This window comes from Bactrocera tryoni, chromosome 4 (genome assembly GCF_016617805.1).
Source record: "Bactrocera tryoni isolate S06 chromosome 4, CSIRO_BtryS06_freeze2, whole genome shotgun sequence".
Taxonomy (NCBI): domain Eukaryota; kingdom Metazoa; phylum Arthropoda; class Insecta; order Diptera; family Tephritidae; genus Bactrocera; species Bactrocera tryoni.
In genome coordinates, this window is record NC_052502.1 from 17,447,782 (window position 1) to 17,471,741 (window position 23,960).

The 23,960-nt window shown below is 35.1% G+C and overlaps 1 protein-coding gene across 1 annotated transcript in view; it reads right to left on the bottom strand.

The window, feature by feature from the left end:
- The window catches only part of LOC120774956 (proton-coupled amino acid transporter 1), a 23,929-nt gene extending 1,631 nt beyond the window's left edge, over positions 1–22,298 (bottom strand). The window contains exons 1-5 of the mRNA XM_040104841.1: positions 21,761–22,298; positions 3,338–3,498; positions 2,905–3,265; positions 2,396–2,847; positions 2,156–2,328 (exon numbers count right to left, since the gene is read on the bottom strand). Coding sequence (XP_039960775.1) covers positions 2,156–2,328; positions 2,396–2,847; positions 2,905–3,265; positions 3,338–3,498; positions 21,761–21,778 — 1,165 coding nt within the window. The 5' untranslated portion in view covers positions 21,779–22,298. The remainder of the gene's footprint in view (positions 1–2,155; positions 2,329–2,395; positions 2,848–2,904; positions 3,266–3,337; positions 3,499–21,760) is intronic.
- Positions 22,299–23,960: the final 1,662 nt, after the last annotated feature.

The following is a 23,960-nucleotide window of genomic DNA, read 5'->3' on the forward strand; positions in this document are numbered from 1 at the left end:
ATATACACCTCAGTCGATTAATATTATTTTTCATTGATATCGTTAGGAATATTATAATCAATATTCATAGACGTGACGACAAGCTGAAGAGAAATGAGAAATTTGAAAATATCCAGCTGTCAGATCATTAAGTCTGTCGTAGCACAGACTTACAAATAATCAATGATTTATTTCTGGGAATCTTGTCATTCTCATGTGAATAATGATTATGAAAATCATCACACGTTTTTTATTAAGAATAATTTTCCTCGCTTAATTGTTGTTTGAAAGACTTTAAATCAATCTAGATAGATATAAGCTCATAAATATTAAAATTATGAATATGACCGGAAGAATTGATTACTGGATGTCTATCTCATCTGTATATCCGTTTCACTGCGCTGGTTTAATTGAGCAAGAACTATAAAGTCTTGATGAAACATGTGTTTCTTGGTACTCTGAGGAGATCGGTACTACATATTGGCCAATTCGGACTGTCGCGATGCCACAAATTATTTTTAATCTAAGAAATCTTAAGTGAAATAATATCCACATCTAAATTTTGATTTTTAACATTCTATTCACATTCTTATTGTACAATTAATGTACAATCTACACAATCTGATTTGAAATATATAGCTGGTCAATAAGTGCGGTGCGGTTTGCCACGAAATTTTGTATTCCGAACAATCATTGGACAACTAATGTCCTTATGCGTCTTTTTAGGTATATTTCATGCATCGAAGCGTAAAAATAATAATTGTTTAGTCAAATAACGCAAAATTGACGGGAAGTGATTATTCTATTTTTTCTCTAGCCAAAAATAGGTTGCACGATTTAAAATTGGTGCTTTTAGCTTGGAAGACGAAGAACATACTGGACGGCGAAAATGTTTCAAGATGAGGAAATGGAAAGATTATTGGATGCAGATTTTTTTCAAACCCAAAAATAGCTCACAGAACCTTTAAGAATCACTCAAAAAGCAATTTCAAAAGGTATAAGAGAGGGAATTGGTTTTCATATGAATTGAAGCCAAGAGGCGTTGAAGAACGATTTTGCATGTTAGAAATGCCGGTTGAAAGCGATAAAAATAAGTGGATTTTGTTACTTGTGATGAAAAATAGATCCATTGCGACAAGCCTAAAGGGCTAAACGAATATTCTTGACGTCAAGTTAATCTTCTGTATTTGTTCGAATAAAAAGGGTTTGTTGTAGTATGAACTTCTAAGACCGGGCGAAACTATGAAAGAGGGACTGACAAGAGCTCATCAAATTGAAGCAAACGATTGGCGAAAAACATTCGGTGCAATAATTTCGGATCACAACAAGGATTGGTCACTGTTGTAAGACTGGTTAAAACTATTTGGAAACAGCAACTGGAAAGTTTTGCCTCACCTGTCTTTGCACCTTCTGACTATAATTAGTTTCGGTCATTGAGATTCCCTCACTAAAATATGGTTCACATATTTATACCTGCGGACTATACCTTTAAAATTCCTATTGGCATTCGATAGAAGAGACTGTAGGAACATAATGGGAATACTAATTGGTCACTGTCTGGTGGCAACACACGCTCGCAGAATGGGGCTGGCAGTTCGAGAAAACTGTAGGAAATGTCTAGAGCGAGGAACCTTTGTGCACTTCTCCCGCATTGGTAAGCCCACGTTGTAAGCATCTGGGGGCCCCACGATATGATACACTGGAGAAGGTATCGATAATAAGGCCACAGAGTCTGTTAAAAATCGCGTCAAACGCAGGCGTCCTAAGGCATCACTACTCCTCTTGGTCCTAGCAACTGAACTACATCTGGTATCGCAAAGGACCAAAACTGGTATATTGGCTTACCAGATTAACCTAACAAATACAGAATATGAGAACCTGCGTGGATAAAGCAGACTTCATACTGAAAATATCGCTCAAAATTCGAGAAAAAACAAGTAAAGTAAGCGGGCTGTAGATTTTCTGGTAATAAAGGTGGATAAAATCAGTTCAGTACTGTCCTTAGCCTCCATAAACTAATGATGATCAAATGTCTAGCTCTCTAAATGATGATACCTAATGATTTTCGATATCCTGGTTACCTACTAACCATAAATGTAATTATGTAAGATATCTTGACATATTATGACATAAATTTAATAAGGCAACTTTATAAATCTATTTAAAATATACTCACAGGTCAGCACCACCATAATCGTGCGGAAAAGCAGCTCTCCGGTAAATGGACGAGATTGTAAATGGAAAATTTGTATAGCATTTGGCAGCATAATTTGTATGGCAATAAAGAATTGTAGGGGATAACCCAGCATCACACCAATTGAAACCATGACCTTTACACATTGCGCCAATCTGCAAAAAAAACATAAATAAATAACTGTTAAGTACGCACCTTCATAATTCAATAAATATAACTCACATAGTATCGCCCAGGTTCAAAGTCAAACTGCCGCCCACTTCCTCGCCCCACTTGAGGTAACCCAAGATACCGGCAAACAAGAACATGAAGGTCACCAAGGTCATACCCGTGTTCAGAACACCCATGGTGCGAGCAAAGTCCGAGGGTTTACGCATGGCATTTCGCAGGGGCAGCACCAAAGTTATGCCCTCAAAGGCGAAGATCGCTGTGCCGAAAAACAGCGCCAAGTGTGGACCGTCAGTGTAAAATTTGCGCTCCGCCGCGCTGGGCACACCATCCTTCAGGGCATAAAATATGGTTATGGCCAAACCAACAACCATGCAAATGGAGGCGATCAGCGACACAGGCATCAACCATTTGAGGTTCGTTATGAGCGAGGTTAGCAAGATGGGCACAAACATGATTACCATTACAAGGTGTACATCGATATCGACTTCGTAGGCATCGAAGATCTAAAAAATTCAGGCAGCTAGAGATTTGATTTTCACTCTTCTGTTCTCAAAAACTACCTGCTTCATATTTGTGCTGATGAACACGATATAAATACAACAAAAACCCAATTGTGTGACGCATATAAAAATATTCACAATGGTTTTCATCATTTTCGACCAGGTACGCAGTTTGACAGGTCCGTTTGCGAAGCACTGCTCTACCGTTTCGGCATAGTCGGCACACACTACACCGTTAGTTAGAGCGCGCATCTTTTCGGAGCAATTGACGAGCACATGTTGACAATGCACCGAAATTACGCCGATAACTACGAGTAGTATGGGTCCCACAATTATGCCGCCATTTTTAAAGGCATCACCCATAGCGAAGAGACCGGGTCCAATGTTGCCTTTGAAGATGTGTATTAGCGTCGTGATATAGCTATAAGCAGAGAGGAATTTGTTATTAATTTTGATTCACGAGTTAGTTGTATGTGTATGTGCATTTACATACTTCGTTGGCGGGTGCTCAGGCGCATTTTCGCCTTCTTTCTTCAGCTTAACCTGTGCCATTTTCTCCACATCACTCCTTTGCTGCACTGCATCGTCTATGGCTTTGTTAGCATTAGCTTCAGTGGGTTTATTCTCCAAAGGCACCTGAGCGTATGTTTGGTTCTAAAAATAAAAATGTGAAATATACAAAAAAATTAGAGGTTATGTTTTACTAGGAAAACTACTGTTTAACTATATTTTATTTTGAATCAACTCCTCAATGATTTACATGCTTATGGCTTTTTGAAATACAAAACTATGTCATGAGAATAATATTTTTATGTTTTCATTATTTTTTTTTTCAAATATTCTATGAACGAGCTTGTTAGTTTTTAGAAACCGAAATATACATACATAAATAATTATAACATACTAAGGGGTCAGGAATAGTAAGAATTTTCAAATTAAAATATTTTTTTAGCATTTTCTTAAAGTAAAATATAATTAGAGATACTATCTGAACATTTTAAATAAATCCGAAATTTTTCGGGTTATTCGATAATTAGCAAGGGGTTCTCCGGCGGGCACTCTGAAACGTTCAAGAAGAGGTAGCTAGTAGAAACTGCAAAAGTTCAAATGCGTTTTTGCATGTGAACTGGTTGAACTGGCATGAAAACTTCTCAGTAGATTTCTATTAAGTTTACATAGCTTTTAAAAAACCCTGAAAAACCAGTGCCTGATGGAAGAATTTTTTTATTACGATTCTTCATAAACATTTAAATGTTCCTCGAGAATCAGGCAAAGATGTTTTTTAGGTAGCTATTTCGTTAATTAAAAAAAAAATAATTCTAATTTTTCCATAACTATGACTATCAATACCTTAACGATGAGCATAAGTTAGTACTTAAATGAATTGCCATGTTCCTTCGGCAGAAAATTCCCAATGATTTGATATATAGTAAATAGTTTTTTTTTATTAAAATCCATCAAATTGAATTTCGTTTAAGTTCTAGGATTTTTCTTTTAGCAGAAAATACTAAGATAGCAAGATCGACTGTAAATAGAATGCTGGCAATAAAATAAAAATAGAGGGGGAGATAAAAATGGAGACTCCAAAAACCAGCGACATAGCTGTGATAATGAAGGGCTAAATAAAGAAAGACACAAGTTCTTGGATCAATGGCAATACTCCGAACGTGTTTCTGTCATAAAAAATCATTTTTAACAGGCAGAGATCTTTCTGGCATCGTTGGAATAATGAAATTATTCAACAAAAGTTCCATTAAATTTTGTGTGCCGAAACGTTTAGAACGTTGGAAAAAGCCTTCGGTGAAAATTGTTGGTCACGAGCAAATATTTTTGATTGATACAAACCATTCAAAGAGGTTCGGGAACGCGTTGGCGACGAACCACGTCCAGGACGGCCCTCAATATCGACTGATGATCATCACGTCAATAAAATAAAGGAATTGGTTCTTGAGAATCGACGATTAACAGTCATAGATCTTACCAGTGTTGTTGGAATATCGGAAGGAACAATGAAAACCATTTTTGATAGATCATTTGGCCTAAATCAAAATCACTAAATTTTTTCGAAAAACAGCGTCACGCTTACGTCTGCGAAACAATGTTTTCCGACTACCAAGATGCCGTGAAACGTATTATTATTGGCTATGAGTCTTGGACCTATGCTTACTTCCCGGAAACAGACGAGCAATCGGCCAAATATCGGGGCAAAGGTGGGTCGAAACCGAAAAAACCATGCCAAAACAGGTCAAAAATCTGGGTTATGTTGACAGTTTTCTTCGATTATTGGAAACTGAAAACAAAGAATAAAAAGGGGCCGGAATTATGGAGTGACAAATCTTGGTTTTTACAAAACGATAATGCACCGTCGTATACTGCATTTACCAACGTAGTCGACTGATTTAGCTCCGTGTGACAAATAAATTTGTTAACCACACTTTTAAAATAAATAATTAAAAAATAATTGGTACATATTATAATAGAAAATCTCAACCGGAGTATTTCTGAAAAATTTTAAACGTTAGGTTCCAATGAAAGAGAGAGAGAGAGAGGGAGATCGGGGAATATTTCTCCCGAGCCCAGAGTTCTGAGAGGAGCCCGCTGCTCTTCAACAATTTATAATATATATACGCCTGTAATATGTAATATCAGACAATTGATGGTACAGGGGCCCGCATCTTATATACTTCCCGAGTCTCCAGTTTTTCTCTATTGACGTGTTCGGTTGAATGGTCTTTTGTATTGGAAATTTTGCATCCAAATGCATATTTGGTTTTACTATATACAAGTACATACGTGTAGGTATGTATATAGACTACAATCACTCTATATATAGTTTCACTACAATTAAAGTAGCTATTAACATAACAAATGTATTTTAAGCTATTAAAATAATCGTAAATTTTTTTCCCAACATTTTAGACAATTTCGAATAGTAATTGCTATATTTAATGGAGAGTGAGAAAACAATAACTATTTGCATGCCTATCAAAGCAATTATCACCAAATAGATAAATGCAGGAAAAGTATAGGGAAACATATGTAAATAACAATGTATATATGTATGTATTAGAAATCACAATAAATGAGAAGTAAATTAGAATTGAATGGAAGCGGCAAATATTTGCTGAATAATTGGAAACATCAACAACCGAAAACGTGACCACATGCCGGTAAGTTAGGGGGCATACTCGTATATACACGAGACGAGCAGAACCGGTAGGTTTAACTATAAGATCTCGCGAGAGAACGTCAACAAATACAGCACCTGTATGGTGGTTGCGCTTGGAGAGGAGAGAGGTAACTTCGAAGAATTATGCAATGTAAATTCACAAATCATCTTGATCGTGTTGATGAGCATACGTCGGCTCATTTTTCTTTGACAACTTATGACGTTAGTTCAAAAATGTTAAGTGCTTGACGAGAGTTGGAGAACACGCGACACCGCTGACAATCAAAGGCCTTTTCACTTTTTCTATTAACTATTGTGTGCAAGTATATTTTGATTAGTTTTAATTGAAGCAAGCAGCGACAAGCGGTGCAAAGTACTTATAACTTGACTCTCATATGATATATACATACGTATCAGTTAAAAAATAATTCAATATATATAGAAACATATAAATACCGACTATATGGCGACAATGAATTGCACAATTTATTTTGTGGATTTTTGGTTTTTGTTTTTGCTCGGTGGCGCTTCAAAGTATAAAGGCGTAATGGAAAGTTTTGAGCTTTGGCATATTTACTCATCTATTTTTAATAACACGGAAATTTACTTAAAGTATTAAAGCTAAAAAAAAGAAATGAATTTTGGCAAGTAAAATGTTGGCGTAGATAAAGTTGTGGCGTCTTATAAGTCGATTGACGCTCTTGAGAAAATTTTTGGGCAACTCACCAAGTTCTTGATTAATGTGAGAAATGCGTGCTTCTTTATTTGTCATAAAATTGTTTATAACAATTGTTTTTTATACAAGTATTTAGCACTAAATATTTATGAGCTCGTATACAAAGGCATTGTAGAAATTTTAACAACCTAAGGGTGTGAACATATAAAAGTATACAAATACAAAAAAAAATTATTCCTATAGTCATTCAAAAAACAAAGCTTTGGTAAAATTATATTGAGGGAAAAATACCCATAAAAACATTTTCCATTACTGATAAGTTTAAGTTCCGCTCCATTAGTCAGTCCATACTAGATAAGCATCCGTAATGATCGATGAAAAGCCATGTACCTCCCGTATGACTAAAAAAGTCCCACATAAACACAGATATTTTTTAGAACTAAGGCTGGAACTCATATGGATAATGAAGAGATCAACCGATAACAACAACACTATAGAGATGCATCCTATATTTTAATATTTGAAGTAAACAACGGCGAAGCCATGCATTCATCTCGTCTCTCGCAGTACTCCGTTAGAGAATCGGCAACGTCTCCATCCATCACAATTCGATTACTCCAAATATTTGACAAGCTGCGTTCCAGTGCTTCAATCGCTTGTTCGTGCATTGAGTATTCGTTCTACTCGATAAATTTGCACAATTGCAATAGAACACCGAGACTATTATTTCTGTTGATGTTGTAAACGGGAGTTTTTGCACTGGCAAGGTTCAACTGGAGCTGGAATACTCAGTGTGCGGTTCTGCCATCACTTAGCAAGGTTGTGGCTATTCCGGAGGATGCAACAGCCAGCGCAACCACTTTGTCCGTGCTAGCAGCAAGTGTACCAAGAAAGTTTTGCCGCTACACCGAGTTGCGTCCAAGAAAAAAATACTCCTTTGTCCGCTAGCTATGTGTTTTGTTATTAAATTGAAAATAGTATAGTATCATACCCCAGCATACTGACCAAATCAGTGGACAGCTCTTCTGTTCTTTGTGGAGCAGGCAAAAATTTTATCCACAATAAATTTCAGCGCTTTTTTAAAAATTATGCCATCGTTGTCTAGTGTTATCCCTTGCTATCGGCGAGCAATGTCTTCTGACAAAGCGTTTTTATACTTGTGCCACAATTACCAGGGGTTGGGGAGCGCGCAGGTAGAGTCAAACCACCACTCATTGCAGACAGAGAGCTCGAGTTTCTGCGAAAAACGAGAGTGACCCTTGCGCAGCTTCGTTCTGGATACTGTAGCAGGTTAAACTCCTACTTATCCAGAATAGATCCCGATCTATCTAATAAGTCCAGCGTGCAATGGACACTGGGCACCTCTACAACCTACTCATCTGACACCCTTCTCTTTTCGGTCTGACACCGACGAAACAGCGCGTTTCCAACCTACCGTTGGATGAGGTCGACAACAACTTATCTTGATTACATTGTGTACGATATTAATACTACCCAGGGCATCTGAGATCTTACAACAGACTAACCGTCCACGGATGCGTCCTGCACTCAACTTTTCCATTCTTTTCGTGACGGATTCCATATGTAATACCTTAGCACTTCTACATAGAACAAAGTCCGCGCAAACTCGTCCTTAAGGCACATTCGGAAAAATGCGTTAAGGTTGCTAATAGGCGGTTTTGCAACTCTGTCTTACAGGTTTGCCGCTATAAAATGTACGCGCACGTCGTTTGTGAGGGTAAACCCAGCGCTCTCCACGCCGCTTCGTTTCTACTTGCTTATTGTCCCTTGAGTCATGTCTACTTTACTTTTCAAATGGGTCGAAGAGTTTACGTACGAATTGGCATCATTTAAGTATCATGTTTTAATTGAAAAAGTTGTGTATAAAGTTCCCACTACTTTATCCGCAAATTCATTTTCATCGCAGTAACGTAGCCTATATGTTAATCCAGTTAACTAACACTAACTCCATACCAAATTTTTTTAAAATCGCTTCAGACGTTTAGTCGTGATAATGCAACAAACATACGCACTGACAAATTTTGGATATTTCAAACTTAATATAACCTGTTCACAAAATGTCTGAAGAAACTAAAGCTATTTTTGTAAAAGCAAACTTAATCCAACTTGTTCAGGATATCACACTAATCACCCGGAAGAAAATGAAGCTATTTTTGTTTGAAGTACAAGATCACTAAAATTAAACCACCTAAAAGTATGCAATCAATGTAATTAGTATATATTGCCGACGAAATTTATGCGATAACATTCGAGTGCTACTCGTCTAGACACAAAATTTAGTGTTGTAACAGTAAATAAATGATAAATTATCTTATCAATTCTACACATGTTCATTCTAAATAAACCAATTTATACTAATGTGTTTATCAAGATTTGTATATTAACTTGTTACGTTGTATTTACTCAATTTATTTTCCTATCTATCACATCAAAATTACAGTATTAGTCATGTATTATAAAAAAATATATAGATAGGTTTAAGTTCTTAAATGTAATGCATTGATACATGTGACTTTTTAAGACACATGTGACTTAGCACATTTAACATATCAAAGTAACTACTAAAGTTAATACTTATGCTTTTACATTAGATAAGTAGAGAGTCATGAGTGTGTACTTAAAAACGTATGACGTGTGATTTTCAATATATATGAATTTATAACACATATACTAGTATATATTTATACTTAAGTTGACCAGATTTTAATAATATTTCGAAATAAGACCTGTATTTCATAATATAACTGGATCAAAATATGAGACATATTCTGCATTCTGAAATTTGATACTTTCATATACATATGTATGTATGTAGTCTATTTTTATACCCTGAACAGGGTATATTAAGTTTGTCACGAAGTTTGTAACACCCAGAAAGAAGCGACGGAGACCCTATAAAGTATAAATATAAATGATCAGTATGTCGAGCTGAGTCGATTTAACCATGTCCGTCCGTCCTTCCGTCCGTCTGTATATATACGAACTAGTCCCTCAGTTTTTAAGATATCGTTTTGAAATTTTGCAAACGCCATTTTGTCTTCAAGAAGCTGCTCATTTGTCAGAACGGCCGATATCGGACCACTATAACATATAGCTGCCATATAAACTGAACGATCGGAATCAAGTTCTTGTATGGAAAACTTTCACATTTTACAATGTATCTCCACCAAATTTGGTATGGATTATTTTCTAAGGCAACAATGTAATCTCCGAAGAATTTGTTCAGATCGGATTACTATAGCATATAGCTTCCATTCAAACTGAACGATCGGAATCAAGTTCTTGTATGGAAAACTTTCACATTTTACAATGTATCTCCACCAAATTTGGTATGGATTATTTTCTAAGGCAACAATGTAATCTCCGAAGAATTTGTTCAGATCGGATTACTATAGCATATAGCTTCCATTCAAACTGAACACATAGTTACTAAAAGAAATGCACCTGTGAAGGGTATATTAGCTTCGGTGCAGCCGAAGTTAACGTTTTTTCTTGTTATGTATTTAATCGCTACAAAGTTTTCGTCTATTTCGGTTTTATCTGGTTATAATTGCTGTTATTTTAATATTTTTGCGATATTTATAGAACATAATATTTTAAGTGAAAGTCTGGGTAGGTACTTCAAAAGCACTTCAGAAAATATTAATATATACTTGTGCACAGAAGATAATTTGTTACAAAGTTGCCAACTACGAATTTATTGGCACAATGAGTGCCATACGAACGAAATCTAAAACGTCTTTCAAAAATATTTCGAGATTTTATCAGTCAATCATTTAAGAACAGGAAGTGCGAAATCGTCTACAGATTTTTTTTATCAATAAAAAATTCATTTGGAAGAGTTTTTTAGTCTTAAAATGTTCAGAATCTTTAATTAGTCATATACCTGTAACGTCCACTAAAATGAAATCTACTATTTTTCCAATAGATGGCTTTGGTAATCTGTGTCTCGCGTTGTATGAGTGCGATCGTTAGATTAACAGGTCAAGAGAAAAGTGTCCGGCTATAAAGCACAGTCGTTTATCGCGTCCAGTCCACTCTGATGACTGTCGATTGGGCTTCGGAGTGAAATTATGGAGTCATTTTACGTTTATTGTCACATGTCGGCGGAAAAATTCGGATTTTTTACTCTTGAACATCTCCAAACGCTGCTCCGAATCATCAACTCGTCGTTTTTTGATCAAAAGTGAGCTTGCGGGGCACCCACTTTGCACAGAGTTTTCTCATATCCAACTATTTGTGAATGAGGTATACATTTAGTTGATATTTTTAGCAAAATTTGTTTTTATCCATTTTTCCACAATAACAAAAGTTGCTTCATTTAAAATGATATGATTCACAAACTATCCGACAGCTGTCAAATTTTTACACACACGTTTTGAGGTTTAGGGATAACTAAAAAACAAATGGATTTAATTCTAGTAGCGCCATCAATGTTTCAGAACGACGACTTCTTGATTGACATAACAATATTGATAGAGAGATAGGTTTCGTACTAAATACCAGCCGAGAAGCCGGTGTACAGTGACCAAGACAGAATTGGCGGTTAGGAAGGTTTTGCTTTGTGTTTGGTGGAATGAGTTGAGAATCAGCTACTAGTGCTACTCCCCTACCGCCAAACTCATATTTTTGTCACTGTCACAGCCGACAGTTGCACCATTTGAAGGAAGTAATCACACAGAAGAGGCCAGCTTTGGCTAATAAGAGAAGAATTGTGTTCTGACAGGATAAAGCACTAGGCCGCACATATCGATAGTGAGTCGCCGGGAGCTTGGTTGGGAGGTTCCTTATTATGCATTCACCCGTACAGTAGGGACCTGAAAGCAAGGGATTACCACCTGTTCCTTTGTATAGCAAATGATTCTGATGGTGGAAAATTCGACTTAAGAGAAGTTGGTGAAAATCCCCTGTCCCAATGCATATTTAAACTAGAGCGGATCATTCTATTATGGAACATATTTTACCTATTAAGAAATTAAAAATTATTTCCCACTATGAGTCGACTTTGGATTCAATGAAATTACTATGTAAAATTGTATGTTTTAAACAAAGAAGTTAAAGAGACTTGGGTGACATTAAAAAAATAGTGAAAGCACTTAAACGGAAGATGGGAATGAAAAAGTGACCGTCTTGCCCAAAATCTCTTTTTTAGTTGCATTTACATATGTACATATATATTTATTCAGTATACATATGTATATAGGTAAGGTTAGGTTAATCTGGTAGGCCAAAGAGCCACGCATAGACTAGTTTTGGTCCTTTGCGATACCAGTTGGAGTTCAGTTACTAGGTCCGTGAGGAGTAGTCACTCTTTAGGATGCCTGCGCTTGACGCGAATTTTAAGAGGCTCTGTGGTCTCACTATCGATACCTCTTCTAGTGAATCATACCTTGGGGACCCCAGATGCTTACCGTGTAGCCTTGCCAAAGCGGGACAAGTGCACATAAGATGTTCCATTTCTTCCCTGTCACCACCAGACAGTGACCAGTTAGTATTCGGATCATATTCCTACAGTCTCTTCTATCGAGTGCCAATAAGAATATTGTGTATTTCTGATCTACCGTTTTGCACATGACTTTTGCAGTTTTGCACCCCTGTAGTTCGCTCCATCGGGTTTTGATTTTCTTTACCATGCTTCGGTTCAGATCATTGGTTTCCCAATGTCGATCACGTTTTCAGGTGTTAGCCAGTGTTCTAAGTACCAGCTAAACGAATCTTTTATACTGTTATTTACCAAATAATTGTAAAAAGTCTCACATCATGTAAAAACGTTGCAGCACGAGTATGACTAAAATAGCATTTCTCACTCGAGCACAAGGTCACGGCATGTTTAGATACAATCTAATTGCATTCATTCACCTAAATAGTCATTCACCCTTTTAGCGCCTTTTAAAACGTGTAGAGTAAATTACATATTCTCCCAAAAAAAGAAAAAAAAATGAGGAAAAAGAATACAGAACGAGACTCTAAGCCAAAAATTATTTCAATTTTAATTGTAGGAACTTACAAAATCGGGGACGGATTTGCTGATTTCATATTTGCCAAGCCCCATTGACCATCATTGTCTGCGGCGAGCCGCTTAGCCCTGACGAACTATTTAACCGTGTGGGAAATTATCAATGGCAAAACAAATACAATGTGGGCTGTTGGTGTTTACTACTAAGTGTATATATGCACATACATATGTATTGTATATATGTGCATATGAAAATAGGTATTGGCCAACAGCTGAGTGAAGACAAACAAAATGAAAAATAGAACATATTTAGGTCCAACTGCGGGCGCAGATATGAGTAAATGTTTTTATAGTGTGTGGGTGGTGGTGTTTTGTTGTTAGAAATTACACTAGTCTACACATTGAGGGAAAAATTAAACTAAAAACTTTATTTTTAAAAATTTTAAATAATGAATTCCCACAAAATTGATCTCTAGCGAAATTTAGGAAAATTCATGGCAGGGTTGCATTTATAATAAAACCTTAAGTTATTGAAATTTTTAAAATACTAAATTTGAGCACCTGACTCTTTCTCACCGCAGCTGCCAAATGTCTCTTGAGTTGAAGCATTTGGAGCCATGGAATATGTTCCGTCTCATACGGCTGAAAGCTGGACATTCGCATGGATATTGTTTCAAAGTCTTATTATCCGCAGCGCGATGCTCTGCATTGCACAGGCTCCACTTTTTCTATTTTCTGAAGGTGAGAGCTTAAATGTAGCTGTAGATCTTTATAAACTTGACGGTTAGAGCAGAAGCCCACTTAGCACGTTCTGTTATGCCCACAATTTCGGCCTGAAATACTGAATTTTAGGCATTTAGTTTAAAGCGTGTGTATGGATTACTGCAGAAGAACCCCGCTTCTGTTCCTATTTCACCCTTTGATCCATCGGTGGTTATGTAGATTTCGCCGTCGAAACTATCGATTACAGAATCATTCGTCTATTATTCCCTGTTGGAGAATGAAAACGTTGTGCTTACTTTCTCATGGGTCTCTTTATCGGCCGCATTGCCAATCATTAACAGAGCATCATTTATTTACAGAGTATGATACTATACCATACCAGGCTCGTGATGAGGCCGAGTTTGACTCCCTATTTCACTCGTGTATGTATTGGCTGGATGTCAAGGATAATCTCCAGAGCGTCCGAAATCCTCCGTAAGCAGGCCCATAGCACCGGTTTCATCCATCCACTAAACCACCGCTAGAGTGGATGACACATAGAGACAATACATCATATGGGTTCGTAAAACCCACTTATAGTAATGGCTCTTATGCAAGAGGTCCAAATTCGAAGGGCTTTGGATAATAGAAACTTCGAAATATTTGACAGGACTCGAGATTACCCCTTAAGGTATATAAAAACTACAATTTTAATACATTTTATCATTGGAAAGTAAAGTCTTCTGTGGTCGACCATAACGAAATTTTAAAATTTACTTCGCCTTTCCGTGAAAAGAAGTTTTCTTTTCAGATAAGTTTTTGCAAAATAATGATGATTTAAGTTCCTCGATTGTCCCCAATAATTCTGGAAATTGTTTTTGAGAATTCTGCGTTTGTTAAAATCGAAATATGATGGCCCTAATGTAATATGAGGTTTTAGAAACAAAAATCCCAATAGTTCCACATTTTCTCTTTAGCGAGCGGGACTGCTTCTCGACTTATGTAATGTGATGATGTTCTATGAAGGTTCCTCGAAGGAACTATACCTACAATGCGAATTTTACATTTTAGACAGGTATACATACGAGTATAGGACAGGTGATATGGTACTAAATTGTATACCTCCTTATTATTTTAGTTCTGAAGTAGTTACGATAGCTAAACTATTGGGATCATTCTAAACTCTGTGCTATGTTGAATAGTGTAGTTCATAACATATGGAATGCTGGGAATATTTTTTTTATTTTCATAAAGGAAACAAAAAGAAAGAGCATGAATAATTTATTGTGTGATTATGTATGTCTCTATTTATAGGTTATACGTTAACATTGGACTAGTTTCTGGTTTTTTTTCGATTTTGATTTTCCGGACGCAACTTGTTGATATAAATTTATATTTTTACATCTTCACCTATATATTTGTTTTTATTATTGTTAGATATTTTCTGTTAATTCTTTGTATTATTTGATGTATTATTTTTTGTTTATTTAAGTATATAAAAGAAAATTTGGCAATTTTTCAAAAAAAATAACAAAAACAAATAAATTACGAAAAAAAGCATTTTCACAAAGTATTCCATTTTCGCTTATTTTTCACGGCGCCGGTGCATTTTCTTGTATTTATAAATGTATCTATGCATATTAGAGTGGATCGATTTACAGGGAGTCAAAAGAGAACTAAAATAGCGCGTAAGCGGGAAATGATTTACAGCTCATTCTGAACAACTATGCCTATGAGATCACGGGTCTAAAACCGGTTTCAAGCCAGCGAGTTTAAGGTGAAATTTTTTAGGAACTATAGGGGTTATAAAAAAATTTCTCGATGAAATTTAATAGGTAGGTGCTCTACATCGTCGGAATACGCGTTTTTATAGCCAAAAAATTGACCCGCTCTAATGTATATTTACATATTTATATACACAAAGACATATTTGTGCCACTTCGTATGCCAAGCAAAGAGTCAATGATCTTAATTCTTAAACGCAATTATATTATGTATTGCAATTAAATGGCTTAAATGTCATGCCATTGCTCGATAAATGATTGCACAAATAACATGGCAGAGATTAATAAAAATTAATTTAAAATTGTTTACTTTACCCTTACAAATTATGACAATACAATAAGCATGCATTCAATTGCAGAGAGAATTATACTAAGGGCTCAACTTTTATACAAAACTTATAGTACATACATATGTATATATCTACATAGTAAATGGCTAACGGAATGCGATAGTAGAAACATGGCAAGGACACAATTGAGGCGACAGAGTATTTATTTACAGACGTACGAGGTGTGTTCAAAAAGTTAGGCGACTTTTCGAATCTAAAGCGCTAAAAAATCAGCTAAGGTTTAATGTATTTTGAAGGATCGTCAATTTCATCCGTTGAAAAAATAGATGACAGAATTTTTGTCCAATTTTATATCAGAATGGATGTAAGTATTCCAAAGCAATTGAAATATCACCGATGGCGTACAATGTCTGCTATAAGTAAAATAAAATGGCTAGATAGCCTAAGCCTAGAAGTAAATCGACCTAAGCCTGGTCGATTCGTCTCAGTTTCGGAGTTCCAAGCTAAAATAGTTTTGAGCCAAGCAATTTTTCAAAGTATATGAGAAAAGATGTAAACTAAATAAATTAATGCATGCTGGAGAACCATAATAAGCTTTCGATAAAAACTAAAATTGGTGCAGCTTTCTTAACGCTCCTCGTACATGCTAAAATGTTGAATATAGTAAAAAAAGAGCAGAAAAAAAGAACAAATTTGTATTTAAAGTTCTTAGTAGAATGTTTCATAGTTTGCCATAACATATAAAGTTTCAGGTATTTTTAAGGTTATGTTTCTTAGTTGTGATGATCTGCTATAAAATATTATTTAAAAGAGTTTTCCTGGCAACCGGTGTTTACTCGATAAATCTTCTCTTTTCAAATACGTCCACATCTTTGGATTGAGATTTCAAAACGGATCAGCGGAAAACAATTAGTTTAAAGAGTTCCTGTAGTATTGAAATTATTAGGTATACTACTATGAAACACTTAATTTTCGGAAGAGCCTTCAATGCGCGTAGCTCCCGGGAGCGTTCGGTTGAGTTGACTAAATAGCCAGAAGTCACACGAAGCTAAATCAGGCGAATACGCTGGTTGCGGCACGATGTTGGTTGAAAATTTACCAAAAAACTCAAGAAATAACAATGCAAAAACCAAGAGTTGTCGGCCCATAATTCCGGCCTCTTTTTACGCAAAGCTTCGCGCAAACGACGCTTAAGCCTCAAATAGTATTCCTTGTTGACAGTCTGGCTGGTCGGAAGCAATTCGGAGAGCAGCATACCTCGATAATCGAAGAAAACTGTCAACATAACCTTGATTTGACCTGCTTTTACGTGTTTTTTCGGCTTCGGCTGACCTTCGCCACAATATTCTACAGACCGATACTCTGTTTCCTGGCCGTATAGATCCAAGACTCATCGCCAGTTCTAATACGCTTCATGACATCCTGGTAGTCGGAAAACATTGTTTCACAGACGTTAACTCGAAGCCGTTTTTCGAAAAATTTAGTGATTTTGAGACCAATCGTGCTTTCACATTCCTTAGGCCCAAATGATCTTTCAAAATGGTTTTCACTGTTCCTTTCGATATTCCAACGATGCCAGTAAAATCTCTGACTGTTAATAGTCGATTCTCAAGCACCAATTCTTTTATTTCATTGACGTGTAAATCATCAGATGATGTTGATGACCGTCTTGGAGGTGGTTCATCGTTAACGTTTTCTCGACCCTCTTTGAATAATTTGTATCAATCAAAAACACTTGTTCGGGACAAACAATTATCACTTAAGCCCTAATGCGCGAAATTTAAATATAAAAGTCTTACTATTTTTTGCCGATAGTAGTTCATACATTGGTAATTTACCAGATTTCAGAGACAGTGTAATCGGTTCGAATTTTCAAATTTCAAATTTGACCACAACATATGTAAGTATATTTATTAACATCTATCACCACATATCTATAGATGAACACCAGATGAACACTATTACCAAATGACCTTTTATTTCTCATACTCGTTTAACAAATTAATAATAGTTCTCTTCGATTCGCCAAACGTTGGAGAGTAGCGAATCGAACAAACTAAACTGATGTTTAAAGAAATTGGTACCACCCTCTTTAAAGAGGTATGAGAGGAGGCTTTTGCGAAAGTTAACTCCATAACTTTATTGTTGCTTTCACATGAAAAAGCCAAGGCGCAAGAATACCGAATCGAGACTTATTAGGAGGACTTTATTGTCAAAGCTCGTCGATTTCAATAGTGTCACAAATTTGCTTAATTGAAGTACAATAAGTGGAAAGAAGCTTCACTACAACAGCAAATCGTACGAAATTATGAAACTATTCTGTTATCTGTTGTGCAATTAAAAAATTTATCTTACAGAAATAAAAACGAGAATGGCAGAGTGTGTGACAACTCAAAAATTTCACACGTTTGTCAACCTTATCTGTGATTTATGGTAATTGTGTCTAAAGATTGTTATTGTGACGAATGGCAATTAACCGCTTATGTCGCTAAATTAACGATTATTATCATGTTTGTACAAATGAAGCTATGATTATACAACTGTAAAGATGTTATAATTCTTATTTGCGAACAATAAGCGTCTGCATACTCAACGAGCGTTATATTCGCACATGAGCACAGCACCATAAAAAAGAGCGAAATTTAGTTATATGATATTTAAATGTTATACAAGGAGACACAATTAACGTCACATAAGTATTTATGCTGATCACGTGATTTTTAAATGCCAAAAGACAGCTAGCAACGGGATTATTGTTTATTTGAACAGTTCTACAGCATATCTAATTCTTCAAGTGTTATTCTAAACGAAAATGTAAAACAATGCGAAAAGAATTCACGAAAAGTTGAAGAGAAATGTAAATAAGTGTTGAACTCTTTGGAAAAATACCTTGTAATTAAAGACGCCGTCTTATGTATTTGAAAAAAATATATGTGTATGTACATATGTATGTAACGTGACTGGTTTTTAGTTGTAATGGCAATTATAGACTTATAGCTTTCGTAATTTTCCGCTTAAGACCGCTGTATTACACACAGCTGTTTAATATTCAAATAAACTGGAATGTCTAGCGTAGACTGAGACTGAGTTTTACAAACAAGCCGGAAGGGAATTCGCAGTTTTAATTGATTACGAAAACGTTTATTGTAATATTGCCGAATCAATGCTGAAACTTCGGTTGTCTGTGAAATTTTTATTATTTATGGCAAACTAAAATTTCTGACAGCTTATTGGTGCTACATTATTAAGTGGTATAAGTAGTATAGTAGGGGGCACAAGCTATGACTGACAGTCCCGAAATATCCAAGTTTCGGGATTTTAATAAAAAAAAATTAACGATTTATCACTTCTACATTATGAATTGATATAAAAGGGGTATTGTAGTAGTTATGTTTGACAATCCCGAAACACCCAAATTTCGGGATTTAAATAAAAATTTCGCACAGGTTATCTGTCTCACATTATTAAGTGGTATAGTAGGGAGGATAGCAGCAGCTATATTTGACAATCCCGAAATACCAAAATTTCGGGATTTTAATAAATATTATTTAAAAAGTTCGTATTGCTTGTAACTAACTATGGACAATGTGGAAGTGAAGCGGTAAATGACTGTCAAAATACCGTTACATCCCTTTTTCTCTACTTTTTTACGGTAAATAAGTGGTCGTCCATTGGTTTTCGAATTGAGCAGGGAAATTAGAAGTTGTACTTGGAATTTCTAGTCAAGACTCCTTCTTTCGGTAAAGAACTATTTTTTAACCAGAACTTAACTGACAGTTGAACTCTAACCAGGCAATTAATATGTATAGATATGAATCACTATTATACTCCCTCATATCAAGGCACCAGTTAGTTAAAGGCAATGTCGCTATATATTTTCGTATTCTGAAATCTATTCGAGAAACACCATTATTCTCCGACAATCCCGTACTGCCAGAAGTACACTCAAAGAGGAAATCCCGAAAATCCCGTGATCTCATAACACGCTTAACATTACCTCTATCGCAAAAATAAACAGACGCACGGTTAGACAGTCAGTCGACCGGGCCGATATTTGTGCGTACTCAGCGCCACACGCTTCTTCGACGCTGTCTTATTGGTCTTTTATTCACTTTTAATTCTTGTGCTCTCTTTAGTGAAGCATAAATACATATCTATACTATGTAAACATATATGTATGTAAGTTTGTACACACATTCATAGCCAGATGTATGTATGTAGTTTGTCTGCATTTGTGGAAATTTTCCATTCATCACTTAAGCAGCCGTGTTTGGGCACATGCAAAGAAATGCATGCACACACATATGTACGTACAAGTGCATCGCCTCTTATATATGTATGTATGTTTTTAAAATGTATTTGTTTGTTGCCTTTAATTTGGTTTGCGCAAGTGTTGTACATTTGTGCGTGGCTTCTTCAATGGCGCTGAATGAACGCTGTGGCTTATTGGACATACAAATCACTGCATATACATATGTAAATATGACATATGTTGTATGTACATATGTATGTACATATGCATATGTATTTATATATGTATGCAAAAACATTTAAATATTTATGTAGGCATTTATTAATTTCAATGTTTGAAGCAATTGTGTTGTAAAATTGTGATTTCGAAATGACACACTTTCTCATTCTAATTTAATTAAATTTAGAGAAATTTCTATTTTTCGCTTTTCGAATGGCTGAAATAATGTTAATGTAGATGTGATGATATTAATTTCTTAAAAGTAATATAAATATGATTTTTTTTAATAAATTGTAAATGTAAAGGAAGGTAGGTAGAATATTTTCTAAACATTTAAGGAGTTTTAATGATTTTTTCAGAGATATTTTATATAAGAAATAAATAAAAATAAGGCATATTTATAGAATCTACTGTTCTTTAATAATCCGCGATTCACTTTCAAAAATTTGTTGCCAAAGTCGATCTATAGAAGGACTTCGAAAAATGTTGTCTGGCCGCGGAGGAAGAGTTTTCTGCTTAAAATTAACTCAAATAAAAAAATAGACGAATAATTATATAGATAATGAGCGAAGCACTAGTCAAGATTTTGATTTTTGACAAAATGTCATCTTCCCAAAAAAACAAAGGAGTTTTTTGCGAAACGAATTACATTTCAGCAATTCGGGAGAAACGTGTTTCATACCAAAAACGCTCCGCAACTATTTGCCGGATCAACTTCAAATTGTCAGAATATTATACATTTTCAAATATACACACATACTACATGTATAAATGTATAGAAATGTAGATATGTACTTTTTATATACATAAGTACATACATATGTATGTATGTATGTATATTCAAACACAAAAATCGTTATTTTCAAATTCACAAGTGGATATAACTGCTTAAAGGGTTACATGATATTACGGGTTTCGTAAAATCTAAATTTTTATAGTCTTAAGAAATTCTACAACACCTCTAAAATATTGTCCTAAATGTTCAAGTTGATCCGAGTAATAGTTTCGGAGATAGAGCCTTGAGAACTTGTACGCTCGAGGCCAGCTAGGCTAAGTGCGCCGTCTTTAAACGCGTTTTTCTCGAAACTGGGGTTTTGAAGTCTGTTGGCATGATATCTCGAGAACTACTTCACCGATCTTTATGAAATTTTACACAGATCTTTGAGATACGATTCTTAAAGACTTGAACGAATGATTTATTTTCGATTACAACTATTTAAAAAAAAATGCCCCGAAATTTTCACAGAAATTTTCATTTTTGTAACAATGTCTGCCAAAAATCCAATTTTCAGTTTTTTTCCTTCGTCCACGTTCGAAGTTAAGGTTTTAACTAAAACACGTATTTTCTCACTTTAGCTGATCCATCTGAATGGCCGAATTTAAAATATTTTTTCCAAAAATTTCAGAATTTCTTTGTCATTAGCGTATGTTTGTAACAATAAAAAATTCGAATAAAATATTTCATTTTTATATGAGAAAAAAATTGTTGAAAAAGGCTTTTTTAACCGAGGAAACCCATGTAACCGCTTAATTGAAACTTAACTTAAGGGAGCTTAAAGAGTATAATTTTTTGTGTTTTGACAAAACCAGTTTTCCTGAAACAAACGTCAGGCTTGAGGTAATTGTTTCACTTTATACTATAGAAACCGCAAGATTCAAATTGTAATAAGCAAAGTGACCAGAGAAATTTTACTAGAAACCAAAAAATATATAAACCTTAACTTAACCCGACTTAAGTCAATTTAAACTATTTTAACATATTTCTATAAATAAATGCACATTAAAAATCATTAACTGTTGTATAAAAATTTAAAACTACTTTTGCCATTATGTAAACCCACACACACCTCATTTTCGACGATCATATTGCTGGTGTACACGTTGTTTTATTTCCCTTTTGTTGCAAAATAATTTGGTTTTATTTTCACAAACCAGTTTTCTGTATTTTTTTATGTTTTTTACTTATTTGCGACGCATAATATTTTAACTGACACTTGTTTATTTTTTCTATTTTGTTTTGCTTGCTGTTTCGCATTTATTTTTTTGCACGTTCTTTTCAAAAATTTTACACACAACTGTTTTTTAAGCCGGCAATATAAAATTTATCCAAACAAAAAACGCAAAATTTGCAAAAAAAAAAACTCAAAGTAATTTTTGTTTGTTGTTTGTTGTTTGTTTTTGTATTTAATTACATCTACACTTTATTGCAAACTGTTTCAAATATGTTTTTAATTAAAGAAAAAAATATTATCTTTTTATTTGTAATTTAATTGCTATTAGAAAACGTTTGTCGTATTCCAACGCATTTATTATTATATATTTTATTGTTGCTGTAAGTCACGCCGTTATGTTTTCAATGCGTCTTTATCGCGCTACGATATCTTGAAGACTAAAAGATACATTTACTTTTGCCGCCAGCAATTGCAGGTTGGTTCCCTCGGCAATTCTACGCGCCGAGCGTAAAACAGCGCACTTACAAACGCTAAAGTGACGCTGACGTTGACTGCGTTGTTGACTTCGCAGCCACTGTGAAGCCGTTCGGCGCGCTAAGGCCACTTTCTAGCTGCTAGCCGTGAGCTGCCGTGAGTGTTAGCAAGCACTGCCACTGCCAGTGCCATACTCTGGTGCCATGATCAAGCCGCATTCGCAAATGTCGGCGTCGGTTGTGTGGCTCGCGTTGTTTCCGACTGTGCAGCGGTTAAACAGCTGAGCGGTGAGAATCATTAAAGCCGGTAGAGTTAACCAGCGTCAACCACATGTTGTTGTTGGTTGAACTAATTGGTTTGTTGACTCACCGGATTATTAACTTTTTTTTGTAAAAATTGTATCTCTTGGAGATTTATTACAGAAATTGTATAACTTTTAGTAATATCATATATAAATCTATATTGAAAGTATGAATGCTGGGTATATTCGTCTTCAATTCTCAATTTCTCTCTCAAAAATATTAGAATATATACATGTTTATGTATCTTTTTCTATTCGGTATAATCGAATATATTTATACTAGTTGTTTGTTCTATTCGCCACTCTTAAAATGTACCTACCCCAATCGAAGGCAGCTAAAAATCTACTTGATGGAAATTTTCTTTTTACAACTAGCAATATTTTGACCTACCAGGTATTTTTTACTATATTCTATTATGCCAGTCTATTTAATTTATACCAGTTGTTTGATTTATTCGTCACATTTCGAATTCTAGCGAATGAAAGAAGTACTCCTTACTCTATTTGGTGACAATTTGCTTTTTACAACTACACCATGGCAACAATTTTAAACTACCAGGCATTCCCTTCTCTATTTGATTATTTTTATTTATACCAGTGATTTGTTCTATTCGCCACTCTCCAATTTTTGCGAAGGAAAGACAGGTAATACTACAGAAATTTGGGGCAAACATTTCCTACCTGGTCTTTACTTTGGTCTACAATTGTCTGACAATGCATTGTTCAAATATTTACTCTAACAACAGTTTATTAATCAATTCGTCTTGCCGGTGCTCGTCTATGCTAGTAGATAAGTAAGCTGTCATACACTCTAAGTGACAAACATTTCTAAGTGTGCACATTTGTATGGATAATTGTACGTCATTTTTGCATTTTCTTAACAAAAAATGCACGTGCAAATGTATGGTAAACTGAATTATGAAAGCAAATAACAAAAATTTTCCATTATTGAATGAAATAAGAAAGGTGTTACATTTCAATGACCTTGCAACACATTTGCTACTGCGATTTAATTGAAGAGGTTAGTCAAAGATTTTTGTAAAATAGAATAAACTTGATTCGAAGTTTTCAAATAATTGTTTAGGTTATATGATAGAGGTATTAGTAACGAATGATTCAAGTAGTACCAAGTACTTATTTCGATAGACAGATCACGCCTAAAAAACGTTTACAAATCATTCAACTTTATTACGAAAATTCATGTTCTGCAAAGAATGTGTTTCGCGCACTTATAATCGGCCTACTGGGCGTACTATTCGCAACCCCATCACCCATCTTGAGACCCATCATTCATTATTGGATAATATTCGATCGAATGGA